This window comes from Mustelus asterias, chromosome 4 (assembly GCF_964213995.1).
Source record: "Mustelus asterias chromosome 4, sMusAst1.hap1.1, whole genome shotgun sequence".
Taxonomy (NCBI): Eukaryota; Metazoa; Chordata; class Chondrichthyes; order Carcharhiniformes; family Triakidae; genus Mustelus; species Mustelus asterias.
This window is the reverse complement of record NC_135804.1, coordinates 12,731,322-12,746,241: the sequence shown is the minus strand read 5'-3', so window position 1 is coordinate 12,746,241 and position 14,920 is coordinate 12,731,322. Positions and strand designations below refer to the sequence as shown.

The 14,920-nt window shown below is 41.2% G+C and overlaps 1 protein-coding gene across 1 annotated transcript in view; it reads right to left on the bottom strand.

Annotated features, from left to right (window-relative positions):
* Nucleotides 1–273: 273 nt before the first annotated feature.
* Nucleotides 274–14,920, bottom strand: part of dynlrb2 (dynein light chain roadblock-type 2) — a 28,539-nt gene continuing 13,892 nt past the window's right edge. The window contains exons 3-4 of the mRNA XM_078210562.1: nucleotides 8,568–8,735; nucleotides 274–502 (exon numbers count right to left, since the gene is read on the bottom strand). Coding sequence (XP_078066688.1) covers nucleotides 459–502; nucleotides 8,568–8,735 — 212 coding nt within the window. The 3' untranslated portion in view covers nucleotides 274–458. The remainder of the gene's footprint in view (nucleotides 503–8,567; nucleotides 8,736–14,920) is intronic.

The window sequence follows — 14,920 nt, the reverse complement described above, 5'->3', positions numbered from 1 at the left end:
GTACTCTGGTTTCTTCCCACAGTCCAAAGATGTACAGGTTAGGTGGATTAGCCATGGTAAGTGCGCAGGGTTACAGGGATAGAACGAATGGGAGGGCCTGGGTGGGATGTTCTTTTGGAGAGTCGGTGCAAACCTGATGGGCCGATAGAATCCCCAATAGTGCAGAAAGAGGCCTATGATAATCAAGAGATGGATGTTGCATGCCACAGATAAGTGAACCACGTTTGCGATCAAATTCACTGAGGAAATAATGATGGCATAAAGAAAGGTAAACCAGTTGTACAACGTTGCTATTTATTTTTGAAGTATTTTGGGGGAAAAAAAATAATTAAAATTAGTTAAGAATAAGTGAGATTCATAACCATGACTGGTCCCTCAGACTGTCACAAGATAACTTATTTAAGATTATACTGATAGTCGGAACATTTCTCCTGTTGCCATTCGGATATGCGCTGAGTTCATTCACTCGGATTCTGGATAACGATTAGAAGATATTCTTTATCTGTAAATTAAACAAAAAGTACAAAACTATTATAAAAAGGCTTCTTCCAACTGTACAAATTTACAATCACAATATTTACCACATTTTAAATGTTCGATACTTTATACTTAAAAAGTAAAAGATTAAACACCAACATCTTATCAGATTACTTGTCATTGCAAATTAGGTTTTTTCCTCCAGTTTGAAAAATGTGTTTGAGAACCATTCTGTTTGCAGGTGCAAAGCTATGTGATCTTCACGGAACTCATTGCTCATCTGAACCACAGATTTTTTTTGTCTTAACCAACTGCAGAATATTTCTTTTCATAATTATTAACCATCCTGTGTGATTATCATTGTGCATTAAGGACAGCAGGTGCAGATATGGCTAGTCTTCATTTGTGACAATTGTCTTAGGACAAAAACAGGTCAATTCCCCATGTTAAACTGAAACACAGTCAGTCTGATTCTGACTTTAATTCTGTTTTAATCTGAGGAGAGAGAGAGGAACGTTGCAGGGGGTGGGTGAAAGGGAATCTTTACTAGAAAGATGAGGGTGTGTTACTTTCACAGTGCCATATTTCTAAAGTAATTCAACTTCGGACCATTCCTGAACAACTTCACAGGAGGTTTACTTATGATAACAAAACAATTCACGTACACTTGTTAAAATGAATGGTAAATACAGATGCAACCGCTACTGTCATGTTGAATCATGTGCGATTGTCAATATCAAAGAAATGAATTCATGGTGGATAATGGTGAGAATTTTCCCATGTATTTTGTAAGAAATCAAGTTGCCTTTTGCCATTAACATTATTGGCCCAGATTTTGCACTCAGTGGCAAACTCATCACTGACCTCCCACTAAACTCCAGCTAATCTTGCAGCAAAAACTTGGAGGAGAGGGGGAGATTTGTGTGTGCATCCTCTCCCATGGAGCTGAGCAAGATCACATGGGGTAGTCAAGACAAAACATGGCCATTTCCCAGAGAGGGCTTTCCTTTGTTATTAGTTTTAACTGGAAGCCAGAGCAATTGGGGATATGCAGACAGAGAGAAAGTAGCTCTGACAGCTCTGATAAAACAGTTGGTTTCGAAGGAAAGAGAGAGGGAACATCCCTCTCAGCTTTGCTATAAGAAACCATACAATGGAGTAATGGTTATCTAAAGAGCATCTAGTTAAGAAACTAGAGAAAGGAAGAGAAGCAGCATGAGGTTAAAGGTACTGGAATAGAGGACTGTTCAGTAAAGATAGACAGAGCTCAGAGGAATGGCGAGATGCCAAAGACATCTGAAGTGATTTTCGGGTTTGAGAGATTTTACTGTAGCCTACGGAATGTGAATTGAAATAACTGTGGGAATCATTGGTTGGATCTCAGTTTGTGTAAAAGCAGTTGGGACAGGGGAAACATAAAAGAACAGGTGTAAACGCCTGGACTGGATTTGCTGTTAAAACTGGAGCAAAAACTTTGTTTAAAAGTGTCATTGGAAAATCCTGGATTGGATTTTGGAATGCAAACCACGAAGAGAAAGCAACCATCAAAGAAACACTGCAGGATTGAAATGTAGTGGATGAGCCTGAACTGTCAGATGCTAAGGAACCTCTAATAGCTATATAGCATGGGTGTGCTGGTTACCAATAAGGCATGCAAAATCTAATCCCCATGTTGATGCTGAGTTGGAAAAGGACATTATTGGTGGAGTGAGAGGCATACGAAAGGGATCTTGACACTCTTGCCTCCATAAGACAGGAGATGAAACACTTTGAGATTCAGCTTTATAATCAGCTGCACATAAGGATGCAGAATATAGTGATCCATTGGCCCTAAATAATCAGATCACATGCACTCAGTTCTCCTTTTCTACAAAATACATTAGTGACCAGCTGGCTCTGATTAATCAGATCTATTTTAAATCAGATTGCCCATGTTGGGGATAATACAAGTTATTTATACATCAGATATGACTGCAATATACATGAAATCCATAGCACCCCACTCCCAGCACAGACACTGTAAACCAACAGTTGAATTTCTAATGAACATAATGCTTCACAATGTCACCCTTCAGCAGCAGAACATCTGCAGTTAAACATGGAAATCCAGAAGTTGCCGTCAGATCAAAGTTTCCCTAGTGTTGGTCAAAAGAAACGATACAGGGATTACGTCCATGGCACAAAGGGATCAGGTCACAGGGAAAGGCAAAGTAGAATCCTCCTACTTTTAGTTAAACCTTGTCACTGTGACCTTCAGGCATGAATATGAGGAAGCATTTTTTGATGTTTGTCATTCTTAAACATGGGCCTGTTATTTGAGATTCAGAAGCAATCTGAAGTGATCCTAAAATTAAAGTTTAATCAGCCATTTTAATAGTACAGTGGTTTACAATGTTACAAATACACAGTTAACTCAATTTCCATTGGACACAGAAAGAAGTCTCACAACACCAGGTTAAAGTCAGACAGGATTATTTGGTATCACGAGCTTTTGGAGCGCTGCTCCTTCATCAGGCGAGTGGAGAGTTGGGTTCACAAACGCGATATATATAGACAGAGACTCAATTGCAAGATAATGGTTGGAATGCAAGTCTTTACAGGTACAGACAATGTGCGTGGAGAGAGGGATAATCACCGGTTAAAGGGGTGTGAATTGTCTCACGCAAGGACAGTTTCCAATTTCTATTGAAAGTCTTGCATTCAGTACCTCAATATTTATGTAAATTGTGGGGAAAACTACTTCTAAGTCTGGTAATGAATATTTGCTTCTTGAATAAAAGTTCACTATTCCACTTTGAATCGTGCCATCTTTTAGGTGCCTTCCTATCATTCTCACTGTCCAAATGAGCTAACCGCTTTCTAATAGATCCACTCATTGCAGCCTTGGTTTCTTTGAGTGGTGCACAAGCGTAACCCCGAAGACAGTGTCAGGATTTCCATGTCATGTTGTTGAGATGACAGAAACTTGATTTCAGCACCAATATTGCTTTCACCCAATGGCACGTGAACTACTGTATCTTTCCTGTGCTTAACTATTGGTCTTGCAATAGGATGTCCCCAACCACAGTTGCAGCAGTTAGTCCTTGTTGCTGAATGCTGATTCCAATATTTGGCACAATCTGAGGGCATGATTCAAGTCTGAGTGGCAGAGGATGAAGACATCTTGAACGCTTCCTCAGGTGATTTGCACTGACATTCAGAATTCGCAGTTGGGCATCACAAAAGGATCAAATTTAATGACTGAATCTCCTTCCTGTTTGTGTGCATCACAGATGTAACAGTTGGTGCCTTCAATGGGAAATTAACTCCCAAATGCTTTGGGAAAGTCAACAATTCTATGAAATAGATCTCATCTTTGTGTGCTGGAAGATCTCAAAATTGAGAAACTCAGAAGTCCTTTGGAATATAACATCTGTGAAAGCAGCCTCTTTAAAAGTTGCATGTTACACATGTTGTCAATGTCTGACTGAAATGATTCACACATTAAATTTGAATACAGTAGACACTGACATGGCTGTGTGGGATTTAGAACACAGCTGAAGGTCCTCCTTTGACATCACCAGTGGCAGCTGCCTCACTCTTTACTTGAGCATAGTTGCTCAAACACAATTCCTTTGACGACATCTCAAAGCACAGCCTCTCCTGGAATGGATAAAGGCTCCTCTTAATAAGGCCATGGACATGATGTCTGACTCCTCTTTGTTGCTCTCTGTTTGGACTCCCTTTTTGTGTAAAGCAGACGACATCAGGACCACAAGTACAAAAGGCATTTTCTCCTTCAAGGCTTCCTCCTTAAGCAATTCCAGCACTTGAAAAAAAATCTAATGTCACAGATGTAAAGAAAATACGAAAAATCCTATCCGATGGTTCAAAGTCTAAACGTAAAAAAATCATGAGTGAAAATCCGATACTTGAGTCTCAGCTGCTTTGTGTATGTTTCACATTTAAAAAATTCTTCTGGTCGCAAACTGGCTTTATTAAAATGCACCTCCTTGGAAAAGCTGTCAAACGTTCTGGCGATTTTAATTCATAAGAAGTGGGCAATTAGCCCAGGTTCACACCACTACATTGATCTGATTATTCTCTCATTAGAGGCTTTTCCCTGTGGAGAAGTGTAGAATCACTGACGGCAACTTCTGGATTTCCATGTTTAACTGCATATGTACGGACACCAGATGTCACCAACAGTTTCACGGAGTAATGAAAAGAATGCCAACGATGTCGTTGTCTGCACAGAGCCAAATTGACATGAATGCAACTCAACACTTCCATTGCACCCTCAGTACTGGTATCATTGTTCACTAAACATAATTTAAAATTTATTCTAAATTAAGTTTTCAGCAAAAATAATCATTTCTGTACATTAATTACTGCATGAGAGAAATTGCACAATCGGACAATGTCCTTTCAAGTTTCTTGCGACTCTGCAGAAAATTCTTGGAATGTAATCAGTGTTGTTTTATAAAGCTGGTTATGGTATATTTTTATTATGTAATATTTTCAGCTTCTCCCCTCCATCTATTGAGATTTTGGCAAAAAGGGTGATGGCTGTGTGAAATTTTCATGCTTAAATCTGTACAAAAAGTTATATACAAAGAGCCATTTAGCTGTATTACACCAAGCTGCGGCGCTGATTGCTACAGCTCCAATTGTGGGCACAATTTAAAATGATAAATTAACAGTATGACACACACACAATCATGCAGGTCTAAATGTAATGTTTCCCACAGCACATTAGCACCTACCTGCTAAATACACAAGAACAAAAGAATGTGGAGCAGGCATACGCCATTCAGCTCAATGGTCGAAGTGATTGCGACCTCAACACCTTTCTTGCCCTCTTCCCTTACTCTTCGACTTCCTTGTTGATCAAAAATTTATCTCAAAGTCTTCAATATATTTAATGACCCTGTCTCCATTCTTTCCTGAGGAACAGAATTTCACAGACTAGAGACCCTCAGAGAAATAATTCTCATCTCAGTATTAAGTAGGAGACCCCTAATTTTTAAAACTGTGTCCCCTAATTCCAAACTCCTCCACAAGAGGAAACAACCTCTCAGCATCCATCCTGTCACGTCCCCTCACAATCTTATTTGTTTCAATAAGATCACCTTTCATTCTTCTAAACGCCAATGGTATATGCCTCACCTGCTCAACCTTTCCTCATAAGGTAATCACTTCATCCCAGGAATTTGAGTAAACCCTCTCTGACCTGCGTCTTATGCATTTATATACCTTAAGTAAGCAGAGCAAAACTGTACAGGTACGCCCGAAGGCCCTGTACAGCTACAGGAACACTTCCCTAATTTTTACACTTCTCTTCCTGCAATAAACATCAATATTCAATTTTTCTTCCTAATCACTTGCTGTTCCTGAATAACCACTTTGTGATTCATGTATCAGAACACCTGGATCCCTCTGTTCCATGGAGTTCTGCAGTGTCACTCTATTCATATTAAATGCTCCTTTTCAATCCTTCCTGACAAATAATACTCATTACCGAAAGTGAAAATTAATAGTCTCTATGATGGCGGATCGAAAAGTAAATTTTGATAATTGATAAATGGTAGCTTATCTGGAGCATGCTAAATAGAAAACTGTAACGCACAATTTATTTCCTGAGTAATCAAGGTCCAATAACTCGAGTGCAGTGCTGAAGTAGTAATGAGTTAGCTAGATCTTTCCTCTTGGCTTAATGAATACTCACACAGCACACATTATACTTACAGGAAAACTGTAACGAATTAGATATAATGAGGAACATTACAACAGGCAATCAACTTTAATAGTTTGCCTGTGCCTTTTAGCAAGAAAAATCCATTAGGCTCTTCCAAATAATTTCAGCCCAAAATATAGCATGAATGGCACAGCAAAATGCAATACATGTATGGAAATACATTAGACATTTTCTGTTTTGCTGAGGATTCTTACATCCATTAAAGAAAACTAATTCTGTTGGTCTCTACAGCATTTGCCATTTGTGCCCATACAGTTCCCATATCTGTGCCAATACGGCTTATTGCCAATTATCAAGGAATTGCATGTAGAAGCTCTTCACTACCCACTCCTGATTTTTAATGCTGGTGTTCCAAATCTACCTATCAATTTTTTTCCAAATTAATATTTGCATGCTGCTATGTACAGATCAATAGTACTGATTGCCAAACTGATTTATCACGCTGTATTGGAAAGTATTCTTGCACTGGATCATGGAGCTAAAGTTTCAGTCCAACTCCCTAACCATTTGTTTGGAATCAAGCTGGGACAATTAAGATAGTTCTTTGGCCACCATCTGCAAGGTTCCATTAGTCGAAACAAAGAGGGAGAATCAATATGGACTGACAGTATATCCTCACTTTGTGGCTAGCTATAATTAATGGAATTTTATGATTGGTGTCAGAGGACTTTCCAAATGTGGGAGCCTCAGGCAAGTACACTAGAGGCAGAATGATGAGAAATGGTTTTACACAGACTTACTCACACAGCATATCATAGAAATCATAGAAACCCTACAGTGCAGAAGGAGGCCATTCGGCCCATCGAGTCTGCACCGACCACAATCCCACCCAGGCCCTACCCCCACATATTTTACCCGCTAATCCCTCTAACCTACACATCCCAGGACTCTAAGGGGCAATTTTTTAACCTGGCCAATCAACCTAACCCGCACATCTTTGGACTGTGGGAGGAAACCGGAGCACCCGGAGGAAACCCACGCAGACACGAGGAGAATGTGCAAACTCCACACAGACAGCGACCCGAGCCAGGAATCGAACCCGGGACCCTGGAGCTGTGAAGCAGCAGTGCTAACCACTGTGCTACCGTGCCGCCCTATTTGGTGTGCTAAATTCCCTGGAGGGAAACATTAAGTGCAGGATCACTACTTCTCCAAAACGTGGAAAATTGGAAGGTAATTTATTCCAGGACCCTCTCTCACACACCTAAACATCTGACAGCAAAGGACACATGGAAACACATCATCTGCTCTGAACCAGGGAACTGAATTTTTTTTAAAATTTGTTCTTAGGATTTGGTTGACACAGCAGGCAGCATGCATTGCGCATCCTTTGTTGATGAGGGCATTAAGAGTCAATGATAGAACATGGAGCTGGAGTCACATGCAGGCCAGACAAGGAGTTGGCAAGTTCTCCGTGAAAGACATTAGTGAACATTTTCATTTTACAACAATTTGTCACCTTCTGCAGTCATTTCATTTCTGGCTCCAGTCACACAAATCACCAGCTTTATTAAACTCAGCTTTTGATTTCACAACATAGAGTTGCCCGTCTAATAGTATAACCACTAGACTCCCATGCCCAATCGTAAAGGAACACAAAATAGTTTTGAAAAATGAGAGGGGGACATCCAACTACAGCCTGCGGATAAGTAGCTTCAAGGTTTCTATGACTGCTCAGATGTGCACGTGGTTAAATTCAATCTTTCCAACCCCTCTGCCCTGTGAAGCAACATGTGGCTCAGCAGAAGGCAACTGGTGCTGCGCGTGATGCTTCTCACCAGTGGTACAGGTCAGAGCTGCATTGCTTCCTCACTGAAGTGCAGATTAAAGTGAGTGATTTCCAAGGCTGGTTACTTACAAGAGGTTGGAAAATATCTGTCTAGTAGAACACTGACTAACAGTGCTGTGTGCAGCAGCCTCTCACCGAGCCTTCACCTTTTGAAAACTTCCCAGCTGGTCAGTTTTACTGTGTAGCACTTGCTGCTGTCTCATCTCATTGACCCTGGTGAGCTAAACATAGTATGGTAAACCGATGAGCTGGTTATTAAATGCAGGCTTACACCTTGCATTACTCACTTCCTTGTGTATTTTAATTACTCACCAGACTGCTCCACAGGGAATCCCCACTTACTTGCAAACCCACTAGAGGTAGGTAGGATCGTAATGGGTTCCTGACCTGACCTCACTTTTCAGGTTTTTAACCATCCCTCTGCATGACTATACCCACCCTACCCCTCACCCAAAGCTGCCGACCCTTAGCAGTTCTATCCAGAGATTCTGCGCTTTTGAATAATTTGGATCGCCACCTTACAGGGAAACAATCTACTTCGCTCCTACAATCAAACAGCTTTACCTGGTGCAACCATTATCTCATGTTTTTTTGATCGGACACGTAGGAAGGTCAAATCATTCTGTGGATCAATATCTCGGACAGTGCTTCTGGCCTTCATGGCAAGCTGATGGAACAGGCCTGCATACTGCACTGTGGAGGAGTTATCCAATGTTGTTCTTATTGGGATTCCTGCAGATCAAAACATGCATAAAACAATTACGAACTTTCTAAATTGATTTCATATTTTACTCGTATCCAAAAAAGATAAGACAGTTTTTAAAAAATGTTTTTAAATGCAATATCAGCATTTAGGGTAGTCAATATGGAAATTTGCAGTCATAAAGGGGGCCTGTGATCAGTTAGTGAGACAGCAACTGACACGTCCAGCTCCTTCTCGAAATTGTCAATTCTACCCATCTCAATCATCTATTTGAGAAGACGGTACCATTCATAGATCACTGTTAATCTGAATTGTTTATTTTCCAATAAATCAGTTATGATGGGAAGCAATGTTGACCCCAACCCTCCACACTCTTTGACAAAAATGCTGCTGTACCTTTTACTGTATTGGTTCCCCCTCCACTCCAAACAGAAGGCAGTTGGCCAAGCCATTGCCACAACAGAGAGTACCTGAAACCTTGTAGTGATATATATGGGGATAGAGTAACATACTGGGTGGCACGGTGGCAAGCACTGCTGCCTCCCAGCGCCAGGGACCTGGGCTTGATTCCCAGCTTGGGTCACTGTCTGTGCGGTATCTGCACGTTCTCCCCGTGTCTGCGTGGGTTTCCTCTGGGTGCTCCAGTTTCCTCCCACAGTCCGAAAGACGTGCTAGTTAGGTGCCTTGGCCATACTAGATTCTCCCTCAGTGTACCCAAACAGGTGCCGGAGTGTGGTGGCTAGGGGATTTTCACAGTAACTTCATTGCAGTGTTAATGTAAGCCTACTTGTGACTAAAAAATAAACTTTACTTTATACTAGTTACTGGACGGTTAATCCGAAGTCTGATAATCTAGAGGCATGGGTCCTAATTCCACTCTGACAATTATATGATATTTAAAATTCAGTCAATTAGATAAAACTTGAAATTAAAAAGCTAACATCAGTAACAGTGACCATGTAACTATCATGTCCGGTTCACTGAAGGAAATCTAGCCTACATATAACTTCTGATCCTTAGCAACATAAATGCTGTCTGAAATAGCCTAGCAAACCACTCAGTTAGAACAAAGAACAAAAGAAAATTACAGCACAGGAACAGGCCCTTCGGCCCTCCAAGCCTGCATCAACCATGCTGCCCGACTGAACTAAAGCCCCCTACCTTTCTGGGGACCATATCCCTCTATTCCCATCCTATTCATGTATTTGTCAAGATGCCCCTTAAAAGTCACTATCGTTTCTGCTTCTAATACCTCCCCCGGCAGCGAGTTCCAGGCATCCACCACCCTCTGTGTAAAAAAACACTTGCCTCGTACATCTCCTTTAAATCTTGCCCGTCGCACCTTAAACCCATGCCCCCGAGTAATTGACTCCTCCACCCTGGGAAAAAGCTTCTGACTATCCACTCTGTCCATGCCCCTCATAATCTTGTAGACTTCTATCAGGTCGCCCCTCAACCTCCGTCGTTCCAGTGAGAACAAACCAAGTTTCTTCAACCTCTCCTCATGCCCTCCATGCCAGACAACATCCTGGTAAATCTTTTCGGTACCCTCTCCAAAGCCTCCACATCCTTCTGGTAGCGTGGCGACCAGATTTGAACACTATTGTACGAAACTGTATAATGATCACTAAGGAAATCAGAGGTTCAAAAAGGTGGCTCACTACAACCCTTTTAAGGCTAATAAATGCAGGCATTACCTGTGATGGCCACATCCCATCACACTGCGAGTTCAATTGTTGGGCAAGGCACTTTTACCATGGAATAAAAGCAAGAGAGCAGGTAAATCAAGGTGCTCTGCACAAGTCATCTTGAGGTTGCTGACAGGATGCGAACTGTGAGAAGGATGCAGAGATGCTTCAGTGTGATTTGGACAAGCTGCCCGAGTAGGCAAATGCATGGCAGCTGCAGTATAATGTGGATAAATATGAGGATACCCACTCTGGTAGCAAAGATAGGATGACAGATTGTTATCTGAATGGCTATAAATTAAGAGGGAGGGATATGTGCAACGAGATTTGGATGTCCTTGTACACCAGTCGCTGAAGCTTGCAGGTGCAGCAGGTGGTAAAGACAACAAATGGTATGATGGCCTTCATAGCGAGAGAATGAGAGCACAGGAGCAGGGATATCTTGCTGCAATTAAACAGGGCCCAGTGTGTACAGTTTTGGTCTCTATCTGAGGAAAGATGTTCTTGCTATAGATGGAGAGCAGAGAAGGTTTAACCGACTGATTCCTGAGATGGTGGGATTAATGTACGAGGACAGATTGAGTTGGTTAGGATTATATTTGCTGCAGTTAAGAAGAATGAGGGGGGATCTCAGAAACCTTTAAAATTCTAACAGGACTAGACAAGGTAGTTGCAGGAAAGATGTTCCCGATGGGAGATGTGTCCAGAACCAGGGGTCATGGTCGAAGGATACAGGGTTATCCTTTTAGGACTGAGGTGCAGAGAAATTTCTTCACCCAGAGAGTGGTAAGCCTGTACAATTCGACACCACAGAATGCAGTTGTGGCCAAAACATTGTATGTTTTCAAGGTGGAATTAGATATAGCTCTTGGGGTGAAGGAGATCAAAGGAAATAGGGGTTGGGGGCGGGGAGGAAGGCAGGATCTGGCTGTTGAGTTGAATTACCTGCCATGATCATGATGAATGGTGGAGCAGGCTCGAAGGGCCAAATGGCCTTCTGCTCTTATTTTCTATGTTTCTATGATTGTCAAATTAACAGATTGAAAAAGAATGTAAATACCCATAATAAAAATCAAAACAGAAAATGTTGGAAATGCATTACAGGTCAACCAACACCCGAAAAGGTGAAAGTAAGACTTCCTTCGACAGCACCTTCCAAATCCATGACCTCTTCCACCCAAAATACACACCATCCTGATTTGGAACTATATTGTCATTCCTTCACTGTCAATGGAGCAAAATCCTTTCTCCCTTTCTAATAGCTCTGTGGGCATAGCTACACCAGATGGACTGCAGTGGCTCAAAAAGCACTTCACCACCTTCTCAAAGGCAATTAAGGGTGGGCAACAAACGCTGGCCTTGCCAGTGACACCCAGGTCCCATGAAGGAGTAAAATAAAGCTAACATTTCATAGCAACCTTTGTCTGGGACACACCCAGCTCACTGAATTATTTCATTCATTCCGAGAGATGAAGTGGCCTGCTGTGCAGTTGTAGAATTTCTGTCTTTATCTCATTAACAGCTTTCCTGCTTAGCTCAGCTGGGGAATTTCATGATGACAAGAAGAAATAATATTGCTACTATATGAATCGCAAGGCCATTTACAGGCAAGTGCAGAAAAATGCCTCAATAAATTCTGCAGCTTCACTAAAATGCTGCCTTCATCATTCCATGTGCAATCTCATAGGAAATACTATATTAATATCATGGACAATTTAATTGTGTAACCATCATCTTAAATTTGATTGCAATAGTTCTCATTTATTCAGCAAATCTCAGGGTGCACAGGGGATACTAGCTATTAAAGCACCAATTAATGTGGCATGTGATCACAATACATGTTAAGAAATAGGCCATTTAGAATATTGTCCCAAATATTACAGGGCTTTAAACCATCCCAAACTGTAAATTGCCATTACATTTCATGTTCCACATTTTTAAATTTGAGCACAACATTCTCTAACAGGGCATCTGTGGTGTAAGAATTAAACCAGGTTACATTTTTATTAAAATTAAGATGAAATTAAGAGCTCACTAAATGTGGGGAGATTTTTTGAAGTTAGAACAACGAAACATTTAACCTGCCCACATTCATACCAATATTCAGAGCCACAACTCAGCCTCATCATCTCCACAGCCTCAATGTTTCCAGTCTCAATCTGTCAAAGCCATTTCTGACTACTTCCTTGTGACTCTTACCACAAACATCCCCTTACCCTCCTGCTTTTTAAGCACATCCTTCAGAGAAACTTTCTCACCTCTGAGGGGCGATGACGAATGTAGGAAGGGAAGCTTATCCAAAAGTTCCTCAAATATGTTATTGCCTCACAAATCAACGCCCACCTCACTGGCCACTCTGTTTGAACAAAGGGACTGTGTTTTCCATCCCACCTATGGCATCGTAACAACCATAACCGATGGTTAGTATAAATGCAGGTTTCAGTATACATGCTGATAACATGCTGCACCACCTCTCCACCACTGCTATCCTGTTGCCAAAATGCTTGCCTGACATAGGTGGTGCATAAGAACTCTCTCATTTACTTTCCTCACTGGACAGGAAGAGTGCTGCTTTAGTGCAGGGTCTCAAAGTTGCACGATTGGGAGCAGAAACTGAGTATTTGGAGAATTGAACCGTGCCATTGGATTTGCGTTCTACTATCCTGGAGTGCAAAGAAGTGCCACATACGCAGAGAGACACCCAGTAGTTTCTAGCTGTATTCCAAGATGCACTCATACAATGGGGCTTTGTGGGTGGGCAAGAAATGGTATAAAACAAACCAGAGAATAATTCTTGTTGCACAAATGTGATTCCTCTTTGTAACTTCGACTTCTGCTTTTTTCTTCACAATCATAACCTCTTGCGCTCACCAGAGGTCGCACTGAAACCTCATGGTGTGTGTGCACGCAAGCGATGCAGAAATTAGTCAAGCCTGGTACAACATTTTTAAATCCTCTGAATGTTGTGACATTAAGATACACATTGGAGTTTCCCCCAACTCACTAATATCAATATTGCCTCTTGCACATAGTGATGAATGTTGTGCATTATGCTTTCTGTAATGGTCAAACATGTGCATTTTATCTTCCTTCAACTGGAGCACCAATGATACACACGTACAATAAGCACATGTAGTGGTGTTTGCAGATAAGGCAAGAATCCTGAGCAACCAACTCAGTGCAACTGCTGCAGCTAAAGGCACCATTATTTCATGAGCTTCACTCAAACACAATTCATTACCAAAGCAGCAAGGCAGAGAAGGGGGAAAGAAAACATTCAACAGTGGCAGATAAAGACTTTCGGCTCCCCCTTATGTGCAAATCATGGATCTACCAGTCAGCTCATGAAAAAAAACCTTCGGGTTACTGGCTGTCAAACTCCAATGAATTATATTTCTGACAGCCTGACCTAGAGAAAATCAATTGTGATCGCTACTTAAAATTACTAGGAAATACATATAAATCATTACTCCATAAATACAAGCTTTCTTTCACCCTTGTTTTTTAAGGATTATTTTTTCTTTCCATCTTTGCTTCTCCATCACCCCACCACAAAAATTACCTAGCCACAGATATGCACAATCTTGATCTTAGTTTCTGCCATAGCGGACCTACAAGAAACCAAAAGGTGGCATCTTGTGGGAAAGTGCTTGCAGTTTGCTAAGTAATTCAAATACAAGATTATTGTGCAGGGAAATAGGAACTAGCTTAATGCTTTGTGTTGCTATGATTATCGACTGGTTGAACACAGCACGGAAAGCGACCACAAATCCAGCTATGTACAAAGCAGGAGTGCTCTTTTGATGTATGCATCTAATCCATACTACACCTGTCCTATCGACTCACTCACTGCTGGCTGCACTGGTCCTACGCAAAATGAACCCCATCACCAAGTTGACTTTTCACTGTTCCAGGTGACGTTACAGCAACTATCAGCTGCTAAAACAATTCTTAAGATGACCTTTGAATACAGATCTGGCATAGATATCTACACGATGTCAGTTGCTCACTTAAACAGCATTTGGTTCGTTATGGAAGATGTTGTGTTTCACAAGAAGCAAAACAGAGTACTGTATGCTGTTAACAAATTATTATAAAAATAAGAAAAATACATGCGCTAGCTCACTTCTGTGGCTAAGCATAACCAATGTAAAAATACGAGCTCTCCAACCAACACAAGTTTCTCTCCTTGTAGCCTGGCTCATTGATGTTTGTACTGTGACTTTAAAGATTCTTTCTTCAAAAAGACTAGTCAGGATTAAGAGAGTTTGTCAATATCAAGGTACTATATTTCTTCCAGACTGTTCAGACATTGCAAACGAACTCTCCATGGAGAGCCAACGTTCATGCACTATAACAATTGAAGCCACAGACAAACATCCTACTTTCAAAATCCAAAGAATATAGAAAGAGCTTTTACACGGTAGCATTTGAATTCCAATACACGGATCAGATCCCAGTATCGACATCATCAAATTCCATTCTGGACATTATATCTTAGGAAGAACGTCAAGGCCTTACAAGAA